General features: G+C 46.9%; 1 protein-coding gene across 1 annotated transcript; it reads left to right on the forward strand.

Moving 5' to 3' along the window:
- The first annotated feature begins 373 nt into the window (after positions 1-373).
- On the forward strand, positions 374-16,376 carry GTF3C4 (general transcription factor IIIC subunit 4). Its single transcript, XM_018565758.1, has 5 exons — positions 374-668; positions 3,465-5,243; positions 9,260-9,390; positions 12,343-12,431; positions 16,277-16,376. The coding sequence occupies exons 1-5, from the start codon at positions 399-401 to the stop codon at positions 16,339-16,341; spliced, it is 2,334 nt and encodes a 777-aa protein (XP_018421260.1). The 5' UTR covers positions 374-398; the 3' UTR covers positions 16,342-16,376.
- The last annotated feature ends 4,152 nt before the right edge of the window (positions 16,377-20,528 follow it).

The following is a 20,528-nucleotide window of genomic DNA, read 5'->3' on the forward strand; positions in this document are numbered from 1 at the left end:
TAATATTAAGTAAAATGATTATGATAATAAATTACTTATGTTATACTGTTATACTTGTTAAAAAAATGTTTTACATTATTATTAGTATTATTATTAGTAATAATAGAATAAGTTGTACTAATAGTATCAGTATTACCCTGTATGGAAATCATAATATAAAAATAAAAATATACGTTCATGTTTTTATCTTATTAAGATAATAAATTACTCTCATTTATTATTATTGGTAATCAATGTATTCATTAACATGACATTGCTACAGGGTAATCAGCCGAATAATTGTGAGTTCAGACAGGCTCTGTGGAGGACAGCCCTGTCCCCATGGCAGCAGGGGTCCACTCTCTGTTCTCCGGGCGCGCTCTGATGACGTCGCTGTGCCTGGCTCTGTAGTAAGAGCGATGTCGGAGCCAGAGCGGGGGCCGGGGTGTTCTGAGGACCCGCGACCTAGCTTCCGTCTGTCGGTCGGGAAGCGGGAGCCGGTGGTGAAGTTGTTGCAGGCGGTGACCGGTTTGGATCCGCTGTCCTGGTCGGAGGACCACAGGCTGTCCGTGTGCACCAGCAGCAATGTCTCCGTCCTGGAACAATTGTGTGATATCCATGGCAACAGCCCGGAGCTCACCCTGCACCGCACCTGTGTGTCCGCCCCGCACAAGACCTGCTTCCTCCGGGTAAGGCGGAGCTACAGCCGGCACCCTTCATCCAGTGCTATGCGGAACGAGTCACCCGTGGAGCATTGCTGTATGTAGTAGAGTATACTGCGAGCACACCGGGGCCCCCTCCTGATGATTTGGGGGAAAGTGGGATCCTTGTTCACCTACGAGCTCATTGCTGCCTATGTATGTGACACTGTGTAACGTGTATGTAGAGACAAAACGTTCTTTTTAGTTTTGGAAGGAGCAGTGAAGGGTTAAGCTGACCGTTTATGTTTTGCTTTCTGTGTTCCATTTGGAAAATGTCACTTCCTGTCCTTTAGACACAACAGGAGTGGGGAGGAGATCTCCCAAAGTGAGAGGGTACCAGTGTCTTCCCTTTCTTTCTGGGTGACAGTGGTCACTGGGACTAATAGAAGGGGAATCTTCCCAATGGGGGGCACAGGCACCAATGATCTAACCCTTCACCCTTCTATCCAAAGCAAAATAACCAATAAAATAGAGATAGGCTTTGAAGTAGGGATGTACCAATACTAGTATTGGTGCCGAGTACCGCTACCTTTCCCGATACTGCAACTTCCAGTCAGAGGGAGAATTCCTCTGACCGCCGGTGCCACGAGGAAGCATGGAGCCGGGAAGCTGGCTCCATGGTGTTTGGCCGCCTCGGTGCTGATTGGCTTGGAAGCCGGATTCCAAGCCAATCAGTGTCGAGCCGTGCAAACAAATCTGATAATATGGCGACACGACTCCCACCCTGCAGGCACCTCACTTCCCTCACATAGATCCTTAGCAGCAGTCATTAACGTACCAGTCCCTCGGCCAGCTGGGCTTCCCGGGCAATCGAGTCGGGCGGTGGGTAATGACACGCTGCCTGGCTTACCGGACAATTGTCCGGGAAGCCGACCCTATGCCACCAGAAGTACCGGTATCGGTACTTGGTAACGGTGAGTACCAAAAAATTAACATCGGTACTCGTACTTAACCTCCCTGGCGGTAATCCCGAGTGTGGCTCGGGGTTAATTTTAATTACCAAAAGCGGTAACCGCGAGCCACACTCGGGATTACACAGTGCGTTACTTGCCTTGTCCACGATCCGCGCTGTGTCCTCTGGCCGATGCCGGCATCCGGGTTCCGTCCCTTACAAGCGTCCGTGTCGCAGGGGGCGGAACCGGTGGGAAATTTGAAAGTTAAAAAAAAAATCAGACCGCCAGGGAGGTTAATACTGAAAAACCGGGATCGGTGCATCCCTACTTTGAAGTTTATTCTGCGTAGAATTTGCCGTCCCCGGTTCCTTCCCCCTTTGTTAATAACATTTGTAAATAAAACCTTTGCGTTTTTGTTACTTACCTTATTGTAGACCAGCGCTGGACAAATCCCAATGCTTCCTATAAATGACATCTGGCTCCTAACTTCTGATGTTCCCTCTAGTTGTTGTCAATGGAGCAGACTCCTAAAACAAAATCCTGCTGGCTCTGGGATTGGACAGACTGGCTTCTGGAATCCATACTCGTTTGTCCATCCCTGTATTAGACCCAGTGATGTCACCACTGTGTCTCTGTGCTCATTTATGCAATGCAGGCATATCATGGCTGGTGGTGGGATGCTGGACATACGGTAGCTTCCTGAAAACATCACAGAACCCTGCTTCAGTACGCCTTTCAAAAGCCCTCAATTCTAGCATAAGCGTGTGTTTCTCTGCTCCCCATAGGGAATGTAGAGAAAGGAAGGGTCTGTGTTTCTCTGCTCCCCATAGGGAATGTAGAGAAAGGAAGGGTCTGTGTTTCTCTGCTCCCCATAGGGAATGTAGTAAAAGGAAGGGTCTTTGTTTCTCTGCTCCCCGTAGGGAATGTAGAGAAAGGAAGGGTCTGCGTTTCTCTGCTCCCCGTAGGGAATGTAGAGAAAGGAAGGGTCTGCGTTTCTCTGCTCCCCGTAGGGAATGTAGAGAAAGGAAGGGTCTGCGTTTCTCTGCTCCCCATAGGGAATGTAGAGAAAGGAAGGGTCTGCGTTTCTCTGCTCCCCGTAGGGAATGTAGAGAAAGGAAGGGTCTGCGTTTCTCTGCTCCCCGTAGGGAATGTAGAGAAAGGAAGGGTCTGCGTTTCTCTGCTCCCCATAGGGAATGTAGAGAAAGGAAGGGTCTGCGTTTCTCTGCTCCCCATAGGGAATGTAGAGAAAGGAAGGGTCTGCGTTTCTCTGCTCCCCATAGGGAATGTAGAGAAAGGAAGGGTCTGTGTTTCTCTGCTCCCCATAGGGAATGTAGAGAAAGGAAGGGTCTGTGTTTCTCTGCTCCCCATAGGGAATGTAGAGAAAGGAAGGGTCTGTGTTTCTCCGCGCCCCATAGGGAATGTAGAAAAAGGAAGGGTCTGTGTTTCTCTGCTCCCCATAGGGAATGTAGAGAAAGGAAGGGTCTGTGTTTCTCTGCTCCCCATAGGGAATGTAGAGAAAGGAAGGGTCTGTGTTTCTCTGCTCCCCATAGGGAATGTAGTAAAAGGAAGGGTCTGTGTTTCTCTGCTCCCCATAGGGAATGTAGTAAAAGGAAGGGTCTGTGTTTCTCTGCTCCCCATAGGGAATGTAGTAAAGGGAAGGGTCTGTGTTTCTCTGCTCCCCATAGGGAATGTAGTAAAGGGAAGGGTCTGTGTTTCTCTGCTCCCCATAGGGAATGTAGAGAAAGGAAGGGTCTGTGTTTCTCTGCTCCCCATAGGGAATGTAGTAAAGGGAAGTGTACGTTAAAGTGAGTATTGTTTTGCCCTGCATGGCTAATGTCTGGTTCTAGCAACTCCTTATCTGCATACTGATCTGTCTCTTTCATCTTTGCAGATCGGTTCCCCGAAGGAAGTGGAGCAGTGCAGAGCGAAGTTTGCCAGGTCAAATGACCCGACAATCAGCCAAAAGTTTATGTTGGACAGAGTATTTAACCCTGAAGGAAAAGGACTTCCACCCTTGCAAGGATACAAATATGCCTGCTGGACTCCTGCGGGCTGCGATGCCAATGGACGATGCCTTCTAGCTGCGCTGACTCTGGATAACCGGTTGACCATCAATGCAAATGTCGACAGACTGCAATGGAAGCAATTGGCAGACCTGACGGAAATGTATGGTGAGCGTTTAGCTCAGAGCAACTACACAGTGACTGAGGATGCCGTCCATTCAGAACTGGAGGATTTTCCTGAGTACCAAAGGCGGCACAGCATGCAGACCCCTGTGCGGATGGAGTGGTCCAGCATATGCACTACTCAGGAGATCATGGAAAACAACACTTGCCGAGATGTTGGCACTGTTCTGTTGGCCGTCCTCTTTGAAAATGGAGATGTTGCCATTTGGCAGTTCCAGCTCCCTATAAAGGACCGCACCTCCATTATTTCCTGCAACACCATCATGTCTGGGGTCGAGTCACCAAGCGCCTTGGCGTGGTGGGAGTATGAGCACAGCAACCGTAAAATGAGTGGACTGATTGTAGGCAGCAGTTTGGGCCCGGTCAAAATCATCCCAGTGAATTTAAAGGCCGTCAAAGGATACTTCACATTGCGGCAGCCGGTGATCCTTTGGCAAGAGGTTGACCATTTGCCAGTCAACAGTATTAAGTGTATAGCTCTCTATCACCCGTACCAGAAGTGCAGCTGCAGTCTTGTGGTTGCTGCCCGCGGTTGCTATGTTTTTTGGTGTTTGTTGTTGATATCAAAAGCAGGACTCAATGTTCACAATTCCCACGTAACTGGACTTCACTCCTTACCTATCATTTCTTTGTCTGTTGACAAGCAGAATGGAACTATTTATTCCTGTTCTGTTGATGGAAAGGTTCAGCAGTTGATACCTCTTTTCACAAGCTTTGCTTTAAAGTTTGAACATCAGCTCATTAACCTGTCAGAGATGTTTGGGTCAGTGAAATCTCACGGCATTGCCACCAGTCCCTTTGGAGCATATCTTGCTTGCATCACCTCAGAAGGCTTGAACAACGGAATTCATCCAGTGAACAAGAACTTTCAGGTCAACTTTGTGGTCCTCAAGACATTTGAGGAAGCTGCAGCTCAGCTTCTCGAGAGCTCTAGCCAAAATCTCTTCCGGCAAATGGACCTGACAGACCTTGTGCGCTGGAAGATCCTGAAAGACAAGGTCATCCCTCAGTTTTTAATGGATGCCTTGGACAAAAAGGTAGATGGGGGGCCCTTGTACTTTTGGAGGTTCCGACTTTTTCTTCTGAAAATTTGGTACCAGTCTTTTAAGAAAATCACTTATGAAGCAATGCGGAAACAATCTTTCCAGGAATCGAAGGTTTCCAGGACTGAAGACGCCCCTGTTGAGGGCAGCATATTTGAGGAAGAAAAGGACCTGGATGAGGATAAGCATGGCGATAGCTCTGGAAGTACATCGAGAGACACTGCAGAGCCTGATGTAGAGTCTTCTCCAGCTGATGAAAGTCTTTTGGAAATTCAACAGAAAATTGAAGCCCTGGAGGCACATTTGACCAAGGAAAACATGAAACATGTTTTGGGAGAAGTCTATCTACACACTGGCATCACAGAATATACCAGTGTCCCTACCCGTGGTATCTGTGCCTATCTTATGGCCAACAAAGACGGTGAAGATAGGACAGTCCAGGTGCCTTATCTAGTCTTGTTACATTATTGCTGTTCAGTAATTTGCCTTTTGTTTTCAAAGGTTTGTCTTTGTGTCGCAGTCCAATATTGCTCTTATTTAAGACGCAGTAGGTCCTTGTTGAGGGTAACCTTAAAGTGACATTAAACCCTCAGATTTGTTAACATAAACCAATACTGTAATGTGCGCCTTACTGTAATCCACGGTTGTTTCCCTTCTCGTTGCTGCTCTTCCTTTTTAAATCTGCATCTGTTCTCATGCTGGTCAGAACTTCTGTTTTGCAGCAGACTGCCTTGTCTCTGGAATGGATACATGGTGTCTGTGTATAGGTTTGCAACCTGAGCCAGCACTACAGAAAGAGGCACTCAGCTGTAGTGCTCAGAAGTTCTCCCCAAGCATGAGAAGACATGAGGATTTAAAAGGAAGAGCAGCAAAGAGAAGGGAAACAACCATGGATTACAGTAAGGCGCACATTACAGTATTGGTTTATGTTACAAAATCTGAGGGTTTAATGTCACTTTTTAAACTCATTGACTGTTGCCTCCCACAGCCAAGGCTGCTGTTCAACACTAGAGGTAGATATCACCGACAACCTGAAGTGGTTTTAGTTCAGGAATTTGGGTTATAGCCATTAACACTGGTTGGGAATAGGGATGCACCGAAATTTCGTCCGTCGACACATTTTGTCCAAAAATGGTACTATGGACAAAATGCCTATAGTACCAAAATGACCACAAATGTGGTGCATCCCTAGCTTCTCTCCTCCTCCTCGCTGGACTGTGTCCCCTCCGATCCCCGCTGCTGTCCCCCGCCTGTGTCGGCAGAGGCAGCAGGGATTGGGGGGGACATGAAGCTGGTCTAGCTGCCAGCACCCAGTGGGGAGGAGACAAACTGTCAGGAGGCCAAGTGGAACGGTGTGGGGAGGAGAGCTCGGCCTCCTGTGACAGGCGGAGCAGTCAGGATGGAGAGCGCAGTACAAACACTCAGCAATCGGTACTGATCACTGATGTTTGTAAATAACTGAGGTCATAGTATACTTTCTGTGTCCCCAGTTATGAATGAACAGGAAGTCCTCTACATCACTTCCTGTTCATTCATGATTGTGGACATAGTATCAGTTACTATCGCCTTAGTTTATGGATGAACAGGAGCACTCAGGATAGAGGATTCTTGTTTATTCATAACGGGCTGCAGAAAAGAGACTGAGGACTCTGTCCTCAATCTCTTTTTCTATATTAAAAGGGAAAAATCTATCTGTTTTAGGGCTGCAACTAATGATTATTTTCATAATCGATTAGTTGGCCGATTTATTGTTTTGAATAATCGGATTAAAAAAACTAAGTATCATCCTTAATTTTAAATAAAATACACTAATGGAGTGTTGCAAAGTTTACTTCAGAATAAAACTGCATGCACAATATTTTGCAATCGCACTGCACTGGATCGCACAGCATTGCCGTACCGTGCGTTCCAGTGTGGGTGATTACACTGTGGGTGGAAGGTGCGTTTGAAATGAATGGCACAGCAACGCACCCCCCGCAGCGGAATTTGTCTTTCCCACCTTTTTGTATAATTTTTTTTTTTGAGAATTTATATTGTCAGCACATGGCGCTTGAATAGCTTCAGCCAGGGAGTGAGAGCTGCCAGTAGCAAGATTCCACAGACGGCAGCTGAATGTACATACAGCAGGTAGTGGACTGGTGCAATAGCCAGCCTGCTATTGGGCATTTCAAATTGCAATAGCGGGCCGGCTATTGCACCCGCCCACTGCTTGCTGTGTCCTCCTCCCAGCGTGGAGGAGAGAGCTGGGGGATCCAACCAACTAATCGATAATGAGAATAGTTGACAACTAGTTTCATTATCGCTTAATCGTTTACTTGGTTGCAGCCCTAGTCTGTTTAGACCCAGGAATATCCCCCAAAACCCCTAACGGTAAAGTAGAAAAAAAATTATAATAAAAATATTTGAAAAAGGCCGGGGGAAAAAAATGGTTTCGGTTTTAACCTGACAAAATTAAATTTTCTCCATCCCTGGTTGGGAACCTTTATTTCTGACAGGTAACAGCCAGAATGAGAGGTTCCATTTAAAGTGCAGCTCTTGTCTAGAAGGATTGCCCTTTTTTTTTTTTTTGCCCTCACCGCTGATTTCAGTCTCTTGCACAGCTACAGCCGCCATTTGAATCTTCAGCTGGTACGTGGGATACCTATGGCACCCCTGCTCGGTCTCTCTGCAGAAACACTAGTGATGTCTTGGTCATGGGTTGAGCTGCACCATGCTGCACACAGGCCGCTGAGACACCCAGAAGTGTTGGATGCTAAAGATTCCAATGGCGGCTGTAGCTCTTCAAGAGAATGAATATTGAAATAAAGGTGTTATTACTTTCATTTAAAATGCTGTGCGCCTGGGGGTCTTCAATGTTTTATAAGCTTGATATACAGCCGTGTCTTCTGAATGTTTTAGGAGAACTGTGGGGAGAGTGAAATCCACGCACCCCCATAATTGGAGCCGACGTGTGACACAGAGGCCATCACATGTTGGCTCTATTGATCGAGAACTGAATAATCGCATACCGCCCATCACTCAGTCCCCGATCATCTCCCTGCAGAGAGCCGTGACTGTCAAGATTCCCCCCTCCCCTCTCGATTCCTCCAGCGCTGACTGGACGGACGGGGGTGCGGGCACAGATGGCTCTACCTCTAGAGAGGCAAAGCCAGCTTTTAATCAGGCAGCAGGGTGGATCCCGACAATTTTGTTGGGATCCGTCTAGGCTGCAGCGCGGCTCTGCACTGTCAGCATATAGCAGGCACTAGCTTGAGTTACTAGAGTTTTGGGTCACAGGAGGGCATTAGTATATGTCCTTATGGGACGCTATAGAGAACTACGGCAAAAAAAAAAGTTTTAGCCTTGCCTGCTTTTCTGAAAGCTGAGGTTCTGATGCCAGCGACACCTATGAGTGTGCAGTATCACATGTACTTGTGTGTTTGTGTATTTTAAACGCTTGTTTTTTATTCACTTTTTATATATGTGTGTGTGTGTGTGTGTGTGTGTGTTTTACTTCACGGACAGGAATTGTGTGTTCTATTTAATGTCTGTGTTCTATCAAAGATTGTGATTGGGTTGGAGTGTGTGACTGGTCACACATTTTAACGTAGTCACGCCCATTTTCCCCGGTGTTAAAATATGTGACCGACAAAAGGTGTAGAATTCAAAGGTTTCTCAGCTGTTCCGGGGCAGATCGGCATCGCAGATGGTATGTGCAGGAGAACCGATCTGCCCTGGAACAGTGACTCCGTCCTAAAATGTCACTTCTTTGTGAGTGCGATCTCACATTTCACAAAGTCGGATAGAAGTGACATTTCAGGACCGATCAGCTGTTCCAGGGCAGATCGGTTCTCCTGCACATACGATGCCGATCTGCCCCGGAACAGCTGAGAAACCTTTGAATTTGACACCTTTTGCCGGTCACATATTTTAACACCGGGGAAAATGGGCGTGACTGCGTTAAAATGTGTGACCAAATGTGTGGTCACACATTCCACTGCCAAAAAACTGGGCGGGATTATGTTAAAATGTGTGACCACGTCACCGGTCACACATTCTAACGCAGTCACAAACTTTGATCGAACACTTGCCTCCCTAGCTGTACATAGTTCCCACTGCTTTTCAGCTGCATGGATGCACAGTAATCATTGAAGGATTTCTACTTGAAATGCGTTTTCTTGCAGTGTATTGTTATTGTTTTATGGTGAGAAAGGGATAATGGTGAGCAGACCCCAACGTCTCTACCGGGTAAGCTGCCAGATCTACCATGGTAGCCGGTGTGGAGGGAAACAGGATTTGAGTGTGCCCTAAATGTGACACTTCTGAAACACACTGAAACCTTCATAAATAGACAAACCAAGTACTGTGTCTACTTCCCCTTCATCACATCATGTTTAATATTACAGCGTATTTGCTCTTTAAAGAACAGTCCATTGTAGTTGCTTGGCAACTCATTGTCTTGTATTTGCTTTATGCAGGTGCTCATTGGGCATATTGAGAAGAAGATGAACAAGCAAATGTTCCCAGAATACTGCACTCTGTGTAAGCAAGTCCTTCCATTCGCTGATAGTAAAAAGGCTGTTTGCCCTAAAGGACATCTCTGGAGCAGGTAGGCCCACCTAAAGAGAACCTGCCATTTATAAATGTTTGCTTTTTTTTCTACCCGTTTCTGTTCTGGAGGCATTGCTGTTTGTTTCCCCATGTCCTTTGCATACTGATTCCTGAATGAGAGTGTCAGGTTCATTATAACCACCTTGTGAACTCTAATGAGGACAGTTGCAGTTTCTGTATCCCTGTATAAGTAGTTATCTCTTATGCTGCCGATTATCGTACGATAATCGCGAGCGATCGCGCGATCATACGATAATCGGCAGGTGTATGGGCAGCGTGCGACCGCATCTACTGTAAGGTCGCACGACTTTCGTCTTCCGAGCGCGCTGGAAAACCTGCCGAAAATCGTCGGGTTGGTGGCGTGCTCTAAAGACGCATGCTGCACGGGCCAGTGTGCGCAAGCGAAAAACTGCCCGCTCAGCACTGCAATCATCGCAAGCCCTCCCCTCAGCGGGGAGGGCTTGCGATGATCGCAAGTACGATCTGCCTGTCCATGATGGGCAGATCGTACGTAATTTTAATCACCTTACAACCATCGCACAACGAAAGTCGTGCGATGGTTGTTGCTGCAGTTTTACATGGAAAGGTATCTTTTAATAACATGAAATTACGAAATGGCTTGTGGAGCAATTATATATGCTATATATATTTATTTTCATTTGTAAAGTGCAGTTTCTTTTTCTCTCTCTCTCCTCTCCTCTCCTCTCCTCTTCTCTCTCCTCTTCTCTCTCCCCTCTCTCTCTCTCTCCTCTCTCTCTCTCTCCCAACAAATTGATGAGTGCGTTTGCTATTTGTTTTGCTTGACTGATTTGGTGCGTCTCTGTGCCTTTTAGGGAGGTTGGGCTTCCTCCTGACAAACCTGCACCCAATTTGATCTTTTGCCCCCATGTGCTCCAAGATGGAGACTCTCATAGTTTAGAGTTAGGACCGCACTATCACAGGTGCCTTGGCGCGGTTGTGCGGCTTTCACTTTTTCTGCAGAAGACGTGTATCCAAACCTCTGTTTTTAACCTATTCGGTGAGACAAGTTTTTTTGCCTGCTGGCCGGTGAGTGTGCTGGGAAACTTTTTGCTATTGCAGTAGAGGCCGAACGCACTGGAAAGCGGAGTTTGTTGTGCACACCGGCCCTCAGTGCAGCAGAATTGTTTTTGTAGCCTTCCCCAGATCGGTGCCTTGCAATATTCCTGTCTCAGCTCTGCAGGCAGCTCCTATGACCTCATGGCTTTTGCTCTGATACAGAATGCATTGTCAGCTGTGAGGCCTTCTATAGAGAGGTGTGAGCCTTTCCAAATCATATCCAATCAATGTAATTTACCCCAGGTGGATTCCAATCAAGGTGTAGAAACACCTCAGCAATGATCAAGGGAAATAGGAGGCACCTGAGCTCAATTTCAAGTGATGTTGTAAAGGGTCTGAATGCTTATGCCAATGTGATATTTCAGTTTTTACTTTTTTATAAATTCACAGACATTTCCAAAATTCCGTTTTCACTTTGTTATTATGGGGTACTAAGTGTAGATTCATGAGAACAAAAGAATTTAAACTACTGTAATATCAGGCTGCAACATAACAACACTGAAAAAAGTGAAGGGGGTCTGAATATTGTGTATAATAAATATATATATTCTGTACACTAAATAAAGCATTTGTATTAAAATAATGGCTGTTTCAATTAGCACAAATGCCAGAATTTTACCTCATGTCAGTCCCTTGTAAAGCCCAGTAAAAAAATATTCAGACTGTGAGAGTAAAGGTGCCCATACACTGTACGATTCTCGTACGAGAATCGCGGGAAATCCCGCGATCGTACGAGAATCGTACAGTGTATGGAAGGCGTGCGACCGTTTCTACTGTACGGTCGCACGTCTTTTGTCGAACCAGCATGCTCAAAAACCCGCCGAGAATCGTACGATTGTCGGCGGGGTTCTAGCCTGCTCGTTCGATAGCTGTGGAACGGGCCGGTGTGCACACTGCCCGTTCTGCATTGCGGTCATCGGAAGCCCGCCCCTCAGCGGGGCGGGCTTTCGATGATCACAAGTACGATCTGCCTGTCCAAGATGGGCAGTTCGTACGAGCTTTCAATAAGCATACGACCATCGCAAGACAAAGGTCTTGCGATGGTCGTAAGGTGTATGGGCACCTTTTAGAGGCAGCATTTGGGGACAGTCAGTTGTGCTGCATGAACATGTAGTGACATAGAATGTGCTAACAGAAAGGTGACCTCAGGGCCGGTTCACACCAGAAACAGTGCGTTCCAGAGCGGTCGGGTCTGGAACGCACTGAATTGCATTCCTGCGGGAGGGGGCGTGGCGGTGCATTGAAGTCAGTGGCACCACAACCACGCCCCTGCCCTCAGTGCGATCACATTAGTACCTGTGTTCAGGTCCAGTGCTGCAAGCACTATTTTTACAGATCGCACTGGACTGGAACGCAGGCACTAATGTGCCACTCATTCGGGTGCGAGCGATCACACTGCGGGCGGAGGCGTGGCTGCGGTGCTATTGACTTCAATGCACCAGCATTCCCCCTCTCGCCCCTGAATGCAAGGAGCCGGCCGAAATGCTATTCATTGCGTTCCAGAGCCCAACCGCTCTGGAACGCACTGTTTCTGGTGTGAACCGGCCCTCATCAGTCTGTTGCTGCTCCTTCAGAGTCCATTCACAGTCTAAGGGCAGAGAGGTGACCTGCCAAAGGACAAAAGTATACTTGCCCACCCTGCCTAGCCCTCCTGACTGAAATCTACAAATCCGTCCTCCAGTTACTCGCGTGTGTAGGACAGCTGCTGCCTTGCACCATGTTTACAGTTGGCTGTACCTGCACAGTGAGCCCTCCTAGACGTGAATAGGGCAGTCTCCCGAGCATCTCAAGTGGTGGCATTTTAACATTAGGCTTATAATATTTGGTGGGAAGATGGATCATGTATAGATCTAAACTGATGATTGTGTTGTAGGTGTTCCTTGACGTACCAGGCCTGTCAGACTCTGGATTACCGGAGGTGCCTACTGCGTGACAGTATTGCAAGACATTCAGTTCCAGAAGGTAAATAATATGTTATTATAGAGGATACAGAACAGCCTCTCCAGGCTGGATTGGATACAAGTCAGAAATGTATTATTTTACCAATTCCAGGGCTTTTTTTTAAATGTAATTGGAGATTCTGGAAGTCTTAAAGACTAAGTGCATGTACCGAAAAGTCCATTAACCTTTCTTCTTCCACAAACACTCTTCTCATGTATAGATGCAGACTAGTCTACTTTCTTGCTGTCTGGACTGCCCAGCACATCATGTACTGCTCCCTCCATATTCTAATATCCCTGCATATCCCAATGTTGGCCATTATTGTGTGTGACTGGTCATAAATCATGCATAGCCTTTCAGAAGACAGCAGTAACCTAGCAATGAACGCTGCCTCAGCACTAGGCCAGACTGGAAATCGATATGAGCTATCTGCAGCTCTTTTGCTGCTTTTTGACCAGTACCCCACCAGTCATAAAGGAGCAGCTCTGACATAAGGAAGCAAAGTCCTGCCTCTACCAAGATGGCTGCCTCCATATAGAGACACAGAGTGTGGAGCAAGGTATGTTAAAGTGACATTAAACCCTCAGATTTTTTAACATAAAACAATACTGTAATGTGCGCCTTACTGTAATCCATGGTTGTTTCCCTTCTCTTTGCTGCTCTTCCTTTTTAAATCCTCATGTCTTCTCATGCTGGGGGAGAACTTCCCTTTGCAGCTGAGTGCCTCTTCCTGTAGTGCTGGCTCAGGTTGTGAACCTACACACAGACACCATGTATCCATTTCAGAGACAAGGCAGTCTGCTGCAAAACAGAAGTTCTCCCCCAGCATGAGAAGACATGAGGATTTAAAAGGAAGAGCAGCAAAGAGAAGGGAAACTACCATGGATTACAGTAAGGCGCACATTACAGTATTGTTTTATGTTAAAAAATCTGAGGGTTTAATGTCACTAAGTAAGTAATGGGGAAAAGATCAGCTGATGAGACCACAGACAGTACCGGTGACTGGTCTTTTGGGCACAGCTTTCACAGTACACCTTGTTGGTGCATACAAAAGCTTATAATACTGAGGTAAAAAAACACCTTTCTTGCTGCTTCCTTCTGTGTTCTGAGGAGAACTTCATAGGTGTGCAGCTTTTTAACAATTCATGAGTAATGATTATCATTACTGCAAATGCACATTTGTAAATCCAAATCGAATGTGCTTATCCAGCTATTCACAGAGTGCAGATGAAGGCCAGTAACCCAGAACAACCAAACGTACTTCCTCTCACTGTACATAGATCACCAAGACCTGAATTCGGATTGGCTCTGCAGTCATTGAATAAACCAAAGAATATTTCAAAGCTTTTTTTTTTTTTTATAGATTCTTTATTTAAGATTTTTTTAGGTTTTACAGAAAGGAAAAATGCAGGTAAGTCAAATAAGTGCAGATATTCAACGCAAGTTGATCAACGCCGAGACAAATATAGCGTCCATGGTGCAGTGTATACAACTGTTCATGTAATAATCAACATTTGGTTGTGAGAACAGGTAGGGTGAGAGTTGTCGCACGTTCTGATTGCGCTGTTGATCTGTAACGTCCTCTGTTCTAGTGCGCTAGTAAGGACAGCGACAGGGATAACGGAGGATCTTACCCTCCCAGGGTTGGAGGGAGAAAGGTCAATGAGTGATGGATGGAACAGCATCCCTCTGATATTGCAGGTGTAGTTTGAAGTACAAGTTGCACAAATGTAAGGCCTGGTTCACACCTGGGCGTTTTGTAGCGCATTCGAACGCTCTGCAAAACGCTCAAACACCGAAATCCCATTATTTCCTATGGGTATGGTTCACGCTTGGGCGTACTACAGGCCGTAGGAACGCGCTACAAAACGCCCTACGCCCAAAGTACAGGAGCTTCTTTGGGGCGTTTTTGTCACGCGTTTCCATTGGGATACAGCCAAGTAGCACTCGGAAACGAGCGTTTTTTTTACCGCGAATCGCGGTAAAAACGTGCGGCAAACGCGCATATTCGATACGCCTAGGTGTGAACCCAGCCTAAGGGATGTTGCCTTTGTAGAGAAGGCAGTAGGGAGGGTGGGGGGAGGATAGATGGAAAGGGCCGGGTCCGGCCGGAGGTGGGAGTGGGTGAAGAGTGAAGAAGGGGAGTAAGAGCAGTAAAGGATAAAGATTGGCATCTTAGTACACGTCAGGTCTCAGAAGTCCGTCTGAGGGTAAGGTATTCAGGGGACCGAATGTACTCCATCCAAGGGAGCCATGTGCGGGAAAATGATGCGTTGTTGTGTTTTAAGGGTCAAGCAAAACAAACGACAAACGCACTCAACAATTTGTCACCAGTTATACAGTAAGGTGCACACGAAATGGGCTTTGAACAGTAAAACAGTAGAAAGGCATCATGGCACACTCACAAAACAGCATGTAAAACAACTTGTCTCACCACTAAGGACAATGACAGAGGTTTGGATACACGTCTTCTGCAAAGGATGTGTAAGCCGCACTGCCGCGCCAAGGCACCTCTTATAGTGCGGTCCTAACTCTAAACTATGAGAGTCTCCATCTTGGAGCACATGGGGCAGAAGATATCAAATTGGGTGCAGGCCTGTCAGGAGGACGCCCCACCTCCTTAAAGGTACAGAAACACACAAGGGATCCCGCACATCCCATTGGCAGCTGAGAAACCCCATGCGTCGCTGCACCAAATCGGTAAAGCAAAACAAACGACAAACGCACTCAACAATTTGTTACCAGTTATACAGTAAGGTGCACACGAAATGGGCTTTGAACAGTAAAACAGTAGAAAGGCATCATGGCACACTCACAAACCAGCATGTAAAACAACTTGTCTCACCACTAAGGACAATGACAGAGGTTTGGATACACGTCTTCTGCAGAGGATGTGAAAGCCGCACTGCCGCGCCAAGGCACCTCTTATAGTGCGGTCCTAACTCTAAACTATGAGAGTCTCCATCTTGGAGCACATGGGGCAGAAGATATCAAATTGGGTGCAGGCCTGTCAGGAGGAAGCCCAGCCTCCTTAAAAGCACAGAAACACACAAGGGATCCCGCACACAATTTGGTGACAAATTGTTGAGTACGTTTGTCGTTTGTTTTGCTTGACCGATTTGGTGCAGCGACGCATGGGGTTTCTCAGCTGCCATTGGGATGTGCGGGATCCCTTGTGTGTTTCTGTGCTTTTAAGGAGGCTGGGCTTCCTCCTGACAAACCTGCACCCAATTTGAAATCTTCTGCCCCCATGTGCTCCAAGATGGAGACTCTCATAGTTTAGAGTTAGGACCGCACTATAAGAGGTGCCTTGGCGCGGCAGTGCGGCTTTCACATCCTCTGCAGAAGACGTGTATCCAAACCTCTGTCATTGTCCTTAGTGGTGAGACAAGTTGTTTTACATGCTGGTTTGTGAGTGTGCCATGATGCCTCTCTACTGTTGTGTTTTAAGGGAGCTCGTGAGGTCTTCCATGAGGTATATATCTTGGATGCGGTCTAGGACCTGTCCAATGTGGGGGGGTTCGGGTTTCTTCCATAGGGCCGGGACACATGCGTGTTGACTACGTGTCTGATGAGCGAGTGGGTGTAAGTACGTAGGGGGATAGTGTTGTGATGCAGTAGGAAGAAGGCAGCGTCTCGGGGGACCTGAGCGTCCATAAATTTCTGAGTAAGAGCGCATACCTGGTCCCAGAACTGGCGGAGGGCCGGGCAAGTCCAAAAGATGTGAAGCATGAACATAGGTCAGGTGAGTCTGGAAATAATGTGTGGCGGGTATAAAATCTTTTAACGTAATGGTGTGATCATGTATGTGTCTGGGTACCATCGCTGCCTCCACTAACATTTCATGTTTCATATTTGTTTTGTAGATCTGGATTGGATTAAGAGATTGCTAGGAGGACCTTGTACACTTTGCGACTCTCCCGTTTTTTAGTAGCTCCTGTGGTTTTTATTTCTTGCCCTCCATTGCCAAGCCTCGCACCAGCTGGGACATGCCCCTTGAAGGATGAGGTGACTTTTTCTATAGGTAATAAAGTGCAGTATTGAATCCAGGTTATGTGATGTACTACAGGAGGAGCACAAGTCCTGTAACCCAGACAGACAATCACAGATGACATTTAACTCCCTTCTCGGAAAAACAAGCCAGATCTCGGGATTTAAAGGGGACTTTCCTAGAAGGAAGGCGCCAAGTCTGGGCAGCTGGTCATTTTTATGACTGCAGAGATTTATTATTACCCCCCCCCCCCCTTTGTTTTTTTCTCGTTCTCGCCATTTACAAGATGCGAGTTCAGACAGACAAGGCTCCGGACTCCAGGTACAAATCTTTGTATTGCATTGCGGAGCTTTGCAGTCACATTTATACATGGAAATATTAGAATTTCAGATAATGTGTGTGGCCACGTCGTCTTAGGATCTCTAAGCCAGAAGCAAAAGACCTCTTATGACACATTAGGACAGGGGTAGCCAAACTCCGGCTCTCCAGCTGTGGTGGAACTACAAATCCCATTAAGCATTGCAAGAATCTCAGCCACAGGCATGACTCCCGGAGAGAGATGCATCATGGGATTTGTAGTTTCACCACAGCTGGAGGGCGGGAGTTTGGCTACCCCTGCATTAGGAGATCAAACAAATACAGATTGCCCAGCAAAGTTTTTCTTACAATTTTTGCCCAAGCACTTACACTCATCATGTTTCCAAACAGCTCCGACTCTCACCTCGGCTTCCCTAAACTTCCTGTCCAGTACAAGATCACAAGGGACAGAGCAGTGTCCAGCAGTTGTCCATCTACTAGCTTGGAGGAATGGGGGAGGGGAGTAGTCTGCCTTGCTGTGTTTGTGGAGACACACATAGCTTACTAGCACACACAAAGGTGTCTCCCTTGGACCCTGCAAGGGAAAGGAGCCACCCTAAAACAGGATATCAGGGCCAGTGCTCCGGGGAACAGCTGATTCTACAGGAAACAAAAACATTTAAACATCAACCAGCAGCATCCATTGTAAGTGATTTCATCAGCATCACTTTAAGTCATTCACTCACCTTAAAGTGACACTAAACTCAGGAGTCCAACCTTACTAATGTATTCAAGTATTTAACTATTAACAGAAATGTATCATATTTGTGTATCACTCGGTTGTAGATCCTTCAATCATCTCTGAATTGGTGCTGACACTGTCCGTCCTTCTGGAAGGGGGGATACTTTTGTTCCTCATGGTCCCTGCGTGTGTTGGTAGCCACCACTCCAAGCTCACTCCTGTGATGGACTACAATCACAATACAAATCAGTAAACTAAATGTGAGATTGTAGTCCCTCACAGGAGCGAGGTTGGAGCGGTGACTACTTTACAACACACACAGGGACCATGGGGAACAAAAGTAGTCACCCTCCAGAAGGAAGGACAGTGTCAGCACCAATTCAGAGATGATTGGAGGATCTACAGCCGAGTGATACACAAATAAGATCCAGTTTTGTTACTAGTTAAGGTCCTTGAATGTATTTGTAGTAGGGACGCACCGATACCAAGTACAGTACTCGGTACAAGTACCAATACTTTTCCAGCTCCGAGACTAGACTAGAGAAAAATTCCAAAGTTAGGAGGCAGCTGCCATTTGTAAGGAGCACACGGAGCTCCCGGGGTTTGTACATCTCTGTTTTATTCTATTTAACTGATTAATTTTTTTATTAACATATATAAAGGGACGCAACAATATCATTTATTCAGGTACTGATACATTATTGTTGTCATGTGTCCAGACTAATGATTTCCGGACAGTGGTGGAGCGCCAGAGCCAGGCCCCCGCTACAACCCTGGTAGATCTCATGAAAATTCCAAGTATCTGCACTGGGATCTGAACATCCAACATTTTTAGATTTAACTCCTGAGTTTAGTGTCACTTTAAAGTTCAAGTGAAGCCCCAAAAACACACACGCCTCCATTTGTATAGGCCTATCTCCATTTTCCTATTATAGCTGTTGTGCACAATGTCTAAATGTGACCATGCAACCTAATAGGCACCAATGTTAGACCCACAGCACTCAGTAATCAGCACTTAGTAAAAGACCTGGTAAGAAGACACACCCTTTGTCTTCCCCTGGCACACAAGTGTGTGTGTGTGGACCCTTGTGGGAGTGTGGCTGCTACTTGGCTCTGCCATCACAGAGGCTGCCGCTTCTTCTGTACATGCTGATGACGTGCCTGTTGTGTCAGCCTCTTGCTTTCATACTTTGTTGTACATTCTTGTTCCAGTTGAAGGACACACAGCATTTCTGACTAAAGGCTTATTAAGCCCAGCTGGTCAGTGTACTCGGCAGACAACTAGGATCTCCAGAAGAGGATTGGTAGCGGCAGCTTTTATGTGTCTCTTGTAAATGTTTTCTTAAACCCGGATCTCGGGCAGAATGAAATGCAATCATCCCTGAAGAAGAATTGGAAAAGTTGGCATCTCTATAGAATAAGCCAAATCATCAGCAGCCACACCATACTCTGTGTGCTAACATCATATGATCCAGGATCTGTGAAGGGCCCGTCATAGCCCTCATTCACACGAGAAAAGGCCGGCACGTACAGCTCCGTGCACGCCCGTATCGAGCAGCTCCCGAGAAGGACAGGTGCTGCGTGTGATTAGTAAGCAGCCCCCGTCCTTCTCTATGGGACTACGCGGCCGTACGGCCCCCTATGCTCACCCGCCCTGCACGTCTATACGGGTGTCTGTACTCGTACGATGACAGGATGGATCCCGTCTGCGTCTGAGCAGGGACACCCGCACGGACCTGCACTTGGGGTGAGCGTAGGGGGGCGTACGGCCGCGTAGTCCCATAGAGAAGGACAGGGGCTGCGTTCTAATCACACGCAGCACCTGTCCTTCTCGGGAGCTGCTCGATACGGGCGTGCACGCAGCATGGAGCTGTACCTGCCGGCCGTTTCTCGTGTTAATGAGGCCTTAAGCTGACAATGCACATAATGATTGCTCTCTTTCAGGCTGGCAGTCTACACAAGAAAAATCGCTCAATTCTCCCATCCACTAAACAGCACGGCTGGAGGAATCTTCCCTCTCCACTATTGTATGCTGACAGCCGCAGCTGTCAGGATGCCTAAACAGATTTTCCCTCTCAAGCAGTTAAGTGAATTCTAAATGAAGCTGGCTTCCCGGCCAATCAGAAAGCTGGGCCCCGCATCATTACAGAGCGCCTGGCTTCCTGATTGGGCAGAAGCTGGCCAATCAGGAAGCCGGGCAGCGCGTCATTACACTTCCAAGTGACGAGAGAGCCAGCTTCCCGGCCAATCAGCGTGTAATAGAGAGCAGGAAGCCCGGCTACCTGATACCGGAAGCATTTGGGCGAGTAGGAGTACTCGCCCAAATACTCGGCATCAGTGCCAATGCTAGTACCGGTATCGGTGCATCCCTACTAAATACCTCTCCCGTCTATTCAGAAGTGACTGGGTTCTCCAAGCGTTGTCATACATAATTGTGTCCGCTTTAAAGGAAACCTTTCCTGAGGGGAACATGGAGGCTGCCACCGCTGACTTTTTTTCATTCTGCAAATGCTAGCTGCCTGGCTGTCATGCTCACTCTCTGGCTTCAATCATCTGCTTCACTAGCTCAGATTCAGTATGCAGAGCTGGCAATGGAGATTTCTAAGTCTTCATACTTGTTCTGGGTCAGTCACTCCAACTGCTGAAGCCAGAGAGTGAGCATATCAGCCAGGCAACTAGCATCTCTTTTTAAGTGCCATTTCTTAAGGTCATTCCTTCACCAGAACGGCAGCAAGAGGCAGCCATGTTGTAGGCTTGGTGCTGCCGTATAGGTGACATCATTGCTCCACAGAACAAACAGTGTTACTTCATGAAGGGAAGGGGGGTGGGGGGGGGACTATGGTGTGTGATGGCCCCGTGTTACTTTTTTATTTTATTTAGCAATGTGCCGTCTCTTGTAAATACTCCTCGGTGTCTGCTCTCGTGTTTCTGTATATTTATAGAACAATTTTGTATTTTTGTTGTTGTCATAAAGTGAAATAAAACACGTTTATAATATCTGCATATCGAAGAGTCCAACGCCTTCTTTCAATGCTCCCCTTGTGTCTGTTAAACCTGTGCTGAGAAATGACGTAGACGGCCAGAGCCG

The sequence above is a fragment of the Nanorana parkeri genome, unplaced genomic scaffold (assembly GCF_000935625.1).
Source record: "Nanorana parkeri isolate BGI_ZX_2015 unplaced genomic scaffold, ASM93562v1 scaffold884, whole genome shotgun sequence".
Lineage (NCBI taxonomy): Eukaryota > Metazoa > Chordata > Amphibia > Anura > Dicroglossidae > Nanorana > Nanorana parkeri.

What these genes read in the sequence shown, in the direction of transcription:
- GTF3C4 (XM_018565758.1), top strand. Translation starts at nt 399, where the DNA reads ATGTCGGAGCCAGAGCGGGGGCCGGGGTGTTCTGAGGACCCGCGACCT. An exon ending in ACAAGACCTGCTTCCTCCGG is followed by an intron (nt 669 to 3,464) that starts GTAAGGCGGAGC and finishes TCATCTTTGCAG; the next exon opens with ATCGGTTCCCCGAAGGAAGT. An exon ending in AAAGGACATCTCTGGAGCAG is followed by an intron (nt 9,391 to 12,342) that starts GTAGGCCCACCT and finishes ATTGTGTTGTAG; the next exon opens with GTGTTCCTTGACGTACCAGG.